An 8,252-nucleotide genomic window follows, 5' to 3' on the forward strand; every position below is an offset into this window, starting at 1 on the left:
TTAAAGATTACTAAAATGGTTTTCTGTGACTACATGAATAACACATTGACTGAATTCTTTGTTAGTGAGTATGTTTCACAATGCTGTTGACCACTCTGTTTATGTGAATATGGCTAGGAAGCTTTGTACAGATTACAAAAAGCAGACCATTTGTAAGCAATTTTAGATTTAAAGATCATGTAAACAAACACTTTATCCATATTCTGCAGCAAAACATTTCCACACAATCATTAATGTTTGTGGTTTAAGATTAATGATAATTATATTCTACAGGGCTGACTGTAATTAATTAAATAAAATGGTTTACCAGTAACATTTAGTTTATTGGTGGTTCATTGAGCGTTGCTTGTTCAAAAGATTATAATGGGTGTAGAACCACTTTGGTTACCATGGCCTCTTGTTTTACTGGGGTATAAATATGAGGTGTCCCATGCTGGTGTAGTATAATGAAAACCTAGTAAAGCAAAGAGGATACAATTGATCTTGAGTTTAAAAAGGCAACACATCTGAAAATGATCATTTATGTTAGGGTAATAGTGAGACACTTTAAAACTGGAGCTGAATTTGTGTTTATGCACACAATTATACACACAAACTCATTACAGTTGTAGCATTTTTACTAGTGGTTTTAATATTTTTGTTGCTGACTGTATCTGGAATATTCTGGATTAGTTTAAAGAGCCAAAGCATCATCTGGACAGGAGTTGTAGTCTGTGGTGTAAACAGAGTGGCTGTAGATGTCAGCGGCTTGGCACTGCAGCCCTGTGCACACAGGGGAGGGTCAAGTTTCACCTAAGACAGAGCCAGGACTCTGGAGCAGCTGAAGGGACACTGTAAAAGACAGAGACGGAAGAATGGACAGCCTCTCACCTCGTTTTTACTTGCACCTCCTCTCTCTGGATCACCATATATTTTTATAACATCCTTAAATGCTGGTCATTAGCATCTGATGGGCATGGATTGTGTGTGCTAAACTGACTGAGGAACATCAGGTATCGTTATTAATAATGTTTGCTTGCTGGTGTTTAATAGGTATTTAATAAATGCAACTGACAGAATGTACTATATAGGTGTGAAGAATAAAGATGTGGGCACCTGCTACTGTCCTGACTGTTATCTTTATTTCTCTACAAGGTAATTCTGGTTTAACTGTATATATCACAATCTGTATAATGCATGGTTCAGAATGAACAAACCCCATTTAACTTGCACTGTTCTTAAGTGTAAAGTTACCCAGGTGCCCTTGCATGTCTCAGGTTATTTTTAAACTTTAACCCAAATTGGTTTCACTGGCTTTTAAAACAAGAATCTCTACCCTCTTTATTTTTAGCATCGTTTGGAAGCAGATGGACCATCACTTTTTCACGCAATAACATCTGCACATGGACAGGTACCACAGTAACCCTGCCATGCCGCTATGACTACCCAGCACCATTCAATGCCATACGGGTGATGTGGTTTCACATGACAACTGATAGCAAACGAGATTTTGCCTACCATACAGATGCCAACCTTATTAACCCGTCCTACAGAGACAGGATCAAGTACATGGGTGGCTACAAGAGGTGCAGTCTGCAGATCACAGGCATCAAGCTGAGCGATGCTGGTCAGTATCACTTTAGGTTTGAAACAGACCATCAGCAGGGCAGGTGGACATCAGCTGATTTTGTTAATCTTTCAGTAACAGGTATGGAAGATTTTCCAGATCATTTAAATTTTCTAGGCTTAGTTCTGATAAATATACCTGTACTTTTACAAATCTTATTTCTGGAACAGTTGGGACATTTGTTAAAGTGCAATGAAGGCAAGAATCTGAATTGTTTCTTCTTTAGATCCTTTATTTAACTGATAGAAGAAATGTCATTGTGTTTTCTAAATATAAATAAGATTTGAATTTGATGCCTATGAGTTATCCATGCCAAAAACAAATATTGGGATTTTAGAAAGATGTATGCAGCCATCAAGACTTTTTCGTGGTCCACTGTTTTTTCAGCAGGACAATGCCAGGCCTCACCTTGCATGTGCTACACTAGCATGGGTTCACAAAAGTGCTTGACTGGCTTGTACTAAAGTAAATTAAAATACATTTGAAAGCAAAAACGTTGAAGATGATTCTCTTCCAGTGTTTGCAGTTTTTTTTAGTCTGACATTTTGCCACATAAGCTCTTTGCATGACCACCAGTTTTAATACAAACTGATCTTGCAAAATAGTCCCGCAAAATTAATAAAAAATAAAGAATTAAGTGGAAATAGAATTAATAAAAGCTTTAGTATCTGCTTGTTTTTACTGTTAAATGATTTTTTCCAGTATTTAAATATATCCGGTTAACAGTTAATGCCTACTCAGTTAAGAGTAAAGTTGTTTATTAATGCTGTAAGTAAACAGGCAATATTTTTCTGTCCCACCAAAAGCTTTTCTGTAACTACATGCCCTGTTTATTCTTTATTCATCTACTCCCAGATCTCCAGGTCCATGTGCATCCACCACGAATCAACAACATGTTTGCGTCAGGAGAGACAGTGTTTCTCAGCTGTGTAGCTCGCGGCTGTGCAGCTCCAGACAAGACTTTTGCCCTCTATCAGAATGGGGTGAACTTGGGCTACTCAGACAAAGTCTCAACCATCTATAACTTCAACCATCAGCATGCTGGGAGCTACTACTGTAGACCTGTACCACCTCAAAATGTACAATCATCTAGCATCACACTGGCTGTGGGATGTGAGTTTATAAACCTGCTACTTACATCAGCACCTACTTAAATACTTCACCTTACTTACTTTCCTATTCTACAATTCTACCTACCTTTCTTCCATTTACAGTATTACACTAATCATCCTCCTATTAAGCTACCTAACCACCCACCCACCAATCTAACTACAATTCTACCTACCCACCTACCACTTAGCTACCTACATATCGTACCTATCCTGTCTAGGTAATCACTTACCCATGTGTACTTTCTTTATGTAAATGCAAATCTGGCACCCAAATATACTCCATTTTTTCCAGATGCTCCACGTTACACCCTGGTGCAGGTGACTCCTCAGGGTCCCATGAGAGAAGGTGACTCAGTAACTCTGACCTGCAGCAGTGAAGGTGCTCCAGCTGTGGAGAGCTTTGCCTGGTTTAAGGAGGGTGAAAGTGGCAGTGTACCAGACAGCTTTAAACCTGAGCTTCGGCTGTGGACTCTGGACTACCGTGACCATGGAGAGTACTTCTGCGTGGCTCGTAATTCCCTTGGAACCGACCATTCCCGACCAGTGCTAGTCAATGTTACCTGTAAGTAAATAGTGCTGGTGCAATGTTCTGATAACTTTATGTATGCGTGTCTCATTGCATTAAGAAAACTGTAGCAGTTTGCTGGTGAAATTTTTAGAAAGACGCTTTCATCATTTAAAATGAGACCCCAAGTGCGGCACTGAGCTTGTGAATGAAAAAAGCTGAATTTCATCCACTATGCAAGAGTGAAGCTTGACCCGGGAGTGCAGAGTGTGGAGACACAGCGTGAAGACGTAGCATGAAGACGTAGCGTGAAGACATAGCGTGAACACACAGCACTCTGCATTAACACCAGCAGTGTTAATGATCTCACAGACACTAATTAAATAATTGTAACAAGAGAGTCTAAATGTTTAATAAAACGAAGCCCAGCGTGGCTTAATGCACTTAAACAGTAACTTAAGAACACCAAACAACAACCCTGGTCACGACTGGTTATTTTTCTAGAAATCTTTATTTGAAGCAGAGAGCTTTCTATAAGTTATAGGAATGCTTGTATCGTTCGATACAACCGTCTACCTTACCAGCTTTGTCTCAGTTGACAATGACTCAGCACTGTGTTACTCACCTGAAATAGTGCTGAGATCAGGTGTTGTGAACTGAGACTAATGGCCGTGGTGGCTCATGGGATGTGTAGTTTTTTGTTTTTTTATTTTTACTGTGGGGTATTGCTCTGCATTTTCTATTGAAATCGATTACCCAGTTACAGAAATATTTTACTAAACAATGCTACAGGGGTAATTAAACAAAGAGCCACAGATGTGGAGACCTGACCATGAGCGTGTTGTTTAAAGTGTATCTGAGAGACTCTCTCCCCATTTAGTAAAAAAAAACCTCATTTGTGAGGTCAGGCACTGATGTTGAATGAGAAGTTCTGACTTCCAATCGACATTAGAATTCGCCCCAAAGGTGTTCAGATGAATTGATGTCAGGGTTCTGTACAGACTAGTAAGATTTTTCTAGATTTTTTTTAATGAAGTTGACTTTGAGCACGGGGGTAACAAGAAGTGATTCCTTCCTTCATTTTACTGCAGCTTGCTGAGCTGTTGTCTGTCTAAAAGAGGTCATACGTTCTTACGAAATATCTTTATTTCTGGCAGGACATCATGCACACTGGCTTAGTTTTTAACGTCACAAGGCAAAGGTTCAAATATACAAATTTAGAACTTACACGGGAAGCTTAAACTGACTGAACAAACTGATATCATGCGCTGTGTATCACTCTACAGTGCCTTAAATAAAGTGTGCATTGAAAAAGTGTTATTTTGAAAAAGTACTCATATCCATTTTAATTGACTACCTTCAATCTCATATATTATTAACTTACCTATGAAAGACATATAAGGATTAGTTGTATTTAATTAATTGGATAAGAATTAATAGCCTCTCTTTATCAGGTATTAGTATGCATGTATTAGTATGATGTAGATGCCTGGCTGATTGCACTGGTTTTGTCTCACTTTTCTTACTTAGACTCTCCAAAGAACACAAAGGTCCTGATCAGTGCCAAAGGCGACATCATGGAAGGCCACACAGTAAATCTTACTTGCATCAGCAATGCTAATCCACCAGTGGAGAAATACGCCTGGTACAAGGTCAGCGGAGGTCAACCATTGGCCAAAGGTTCATTCCCGAACCTCACTTTTTACAGTGTGCGCTCACACTATAGCGGACAGTATTACTGCATAGTGTGGAATGTGTTGGGCACCGGAACGTCTTCCTCTGTCACCTTGTCTGTACTCTGTAAGTGCTCCCTTCTCGTACTTTAAGTCCAACTGGACTTAAACTACAGTAATGTTTTGCAGAAACACTCATGCATGATATATAAAAAAATCCTAAAAAGCTTAAATTGTTGTTTAATTTGATTTGAAAGGGGTACAAAGCCATTTCTGAGGCTCTATAACTCCACAATAATGGGGAAAGATTTCAGGATAAAGGATGGGGGAAATGACTAGGATAAAGATCAGATCAAATTGTATAATTAATTCATCAAGAAATATACAAAGAAACTACAAACATTTTGCAGCTGTATTATACAATGCAGTGTTGAACTCAAGTGCGAATGTTATGCTCATCTAATCTGATCAGGTTTCTCAGTGTGAAGCTTTGTCTCCTCACGGCTTTCATTAGTCCTTGAAAAATCAATCAATCAAGCTCTAACTCCCTCTCACTGTTACTTTTCTTTTCATGACTTTTAAACTCTTTCTTTACCTTTTATTTATTCATGTCCTATAGATGCCCCTAAAAACACCTCAATTTTGGCACATCCATCCACCGTGATTGAGACAGGAAGCTCTTTGACCCTGACCTGCAGTAGTCAGGCAAACCCAGCAGTGGATAACTACACCTGGCACCGGATCAATGCCGCTGATACCTGGGAAATGCGATCCGGGCAGAGCTATACCATCGCTGATGTCAGTGCTGGAGCCAGTGGTCAGTACTACTGCGAGGCCCGCAACCGCTATGGTGTGCACAGCTCTCCAGTCCTTACTGTCCGGGTCCGAGGTTAGTGGCTTTTACAAGTACAGGTCCTCATCTTCACGGGAAATGTCTATGTGTGTGTCTTTGTTTGATATGTACTTAAAATAGTGGTAATTAGGACAAACTACTGTATAATCAATTAGACATAGTTACTTGAGTAGAATGTGTTTACATAGACATTCTTGGATCCATCAATAACACAGTGAATATCATTTTATTCTACTTGGTCTCATTGTGAAAACAATAGACAATTACTTTCTGGACATGGCACCACAACTTACTCACACCAAGAGGTAAATAGGGTGAACAGGGTAGCATGGTGGTACAGCAGGTAAAATGATGACCTGGGTTTCCTTTCCTTGTACCTTCCAAAAACCTACAGGAGCGACTGACTACTCTAAACTGCCCCCAGGTGTATGTGTGGTGTGTGTGTGTGTGTGTGTGTGTGTGTGTGTGTGTGTGTGTGTGTGTGTGTGTTACCCTGCAATGGAAAAGCACCAGGTTTTAACCCAGTCTTTATTCAGTGTTTATGGGTGGGGCTGGACCCACCATGGGCCTAAGTGTTAAACTGTCATGGGCAAAGGGTCAACAGGACTGGATTTGAGAAATGTGGCGTTCTTGCAGCACAATGTGGGTTTTGTAATCAGGTGGTGTGTGTGTGACTTCCTTAACTATCATGAAGTAACGAAAGATGTTCTATGTTTGACAGGTCGGCTGAAGGTCATTGCTCTTGCGTCTGCGGTGGGTGTTTCGGTTGGACTCATAACACTGACTGTAGCCATCATGATTAGGTGATGTAGATGCTATTGTTTTACCTGATCTGTCTGTGCTTGCACTGAGACTAACATCCATTTTTTTCTGCAGTAAGAACATGCACCGAGTGGACACTGATATGCTGAATATAGATAAACAGGTCATCATTTTCATATGATTTATGATTTATGATTTATTGTTTTTAGTAATATAATACTGATCTTAGACTTCTATTTTGAATTTGTTTACCTCTATAGCTGGGATCTCCTATGGAAGTGGACACACTGTTTTTTGAATCACCCCAAATGAAATTTCAACCCCAGAACACTAAGATGGATGATATTCCAGTGAGTTACTAAAAAGCTTATTTACAACTATGACTAGCATTTAATAATTAATAAGAAAAAATATATTATATGGCCAAAAGTATGTGGATACCCCTTCAGGTAACTGAGTTAAGGTGTTCGAGCCACATCCATTCCTAACAGGTCTATAGAATCAGAGACATAAAGTAAATAAAATGCTTTTCTTAACACCTTTCAGATAAATGTTGTTTGTAGGGCAGACCTCGTTTTCCAACATTAACGCCTGACTCTTTTGACAGAAAGGACACAAACTCCCATAAAAAGTCCAAAAAGTCTTCGCAAAGGAGTGCTGGCTGTTGAAGCCAAGAAGACGGCCAATATTTAACAATATTGACCACATTCTTAAAAGTGATGTAAAAGAAGCTCATATTCAGATATCCACATACATTTGGCCATGTAAGGCACCATGATAACGAATGTGTATAATGCTATCCTAATCACCCTGTTATTAGCAATCATTGGGTGTCTTCATAACAAATTAACTAGAATTAAGGTTCTACTCAATTAATGATTACGTGCTTCTTGTTTGGTGTAGGAAGAACCAGAAGAGACACATGATATTGCTCATCCTTCCATTGTGCCCCTTAAAGAAGCTGTGGAAAACAGTAAGAAAGATGTCAGCAATGGGAAACCTAAATTTGTTACTGTGCATTATTCTCGTACAGCCAGGTCAGTCTCTTATGTTTCATCATTCTGATATAAACTGTGCTGTTTACAGACCAGCTAGTACGTGGACTTATTTAGCATCTAACCATGTAGCTGTTTATTACTGTTCATCTGTGATGATCCACATTAAGGGTTCTGAACTGATTCATTCATTCATTATTTTCTTTCAGTTGGGACCAAGCGCAAGTCACCAATGTACCACAGGATGGTGCAAAGAGAAGTAAAGAAGGACTCAGTGTTGTTTATTCTGAGCTGGCCAAACAGCAGTAATGAATGAAGCCAAATTCTTTCAACACATGTTAAATTATTTTGAGGAGTACACCACATGTCCAGATGTCTTAGGTACAGTGTTAGTAAAGACATACAACTTAACACCGGTGTAGATTTATATTCAACATTAAAAGCTCAATTTAGTTTGTTTTTATATTATATTGTTTGCTGTGTTGTAATTAAAATCATGGATCGTACATGATCTGCCCCTTTAGAGCACAGATGAAATTTGTCTGACATCCTTCAGTATAAATGTAGAAATCTGATATATACATGTCCATCTCCATCACTAAAACCAGATGTACTTATGACCAAGACTATTATAGTAAATTTTGATGGACTGAATCATTAATATTCCTTCTGTGAATAAAACTGTTGTGCTAACATCATAATATTGTGTAAATTTATGTTATATTTTTTGTTATGAGTGATATTAT

At 38.8% G+C, this 8,252-nt stretch overlaps 1 protein-coding gene across 1 annotated transcript; it reads left to right on the top strand.

The window, feature by feature from the left end:
* The first annotated feature begins 6,784 nt into the window (after positions 1 to 6,784).
* si:dkey-33i11.1 (uncharacterized) lies at positions 6,785 to 8,146 on the top strand. The gene is made up of 3 exons (XM_062986015.1): positions 6,785 to 6,861; positions 7,415 to 7,548; positions 7,716 to 8,146. Exons 1-3 carry the CDS (start codon positions 6,820 to 6,822, stop codon positions 7,813 to 7,815), a joined length of 276 nt encoding a protein of 91 aa, XP_062842085.1. The 5' UTR covers positions 6,785 to 6,819; the 3' UTR covers positions 7,816 to 8,146.
* The last annotated feature ends 106 nt before the right edge of the window (positions 8,147 to 8,252 follow it).

The sequence above is a fragment of the Trichomycterus rosablanca genome, chromosome 23 (assembly GCF_030014385.1).
Source record: "Trichomycterus rosablanca isolate fTriRos1 chromosome 23, fTriRos1.hap1, whole genome shotgun sequence".
Taxonomy (NCBI): Eukaryota; Metazoa; Chordata; class Actinopteri; order Siluriformes; family Trichomycteridae; genus Trichomycterus; species Trichomycterus rosablanca.

Excerpts from the sequence above, each read along its gene's own strand:
- si:dkey-33i11.1 (XM_062986015.1), top strand. The coding sequence starts at position 6,820 with ATGAAATTTCAACCCCAGAACACTAAGATGGATGATATTCCA. Across the intron at positions 6,862-7,414 it reads CTAAGATGGATGATATTCCA|GAAGAACCAGAAGAGACACA; the intron begins GTGAGTTACTAA and ends TGTTTGGTGTAG. Across the intron at positions 7,549-7,715 it reads CATTATTCTCGTACAGCCAG|TTGGGACCAAGCGCAAGTCA; the intron begins GTCAGTCTCTTA and ends ATTTTCTTTCAG.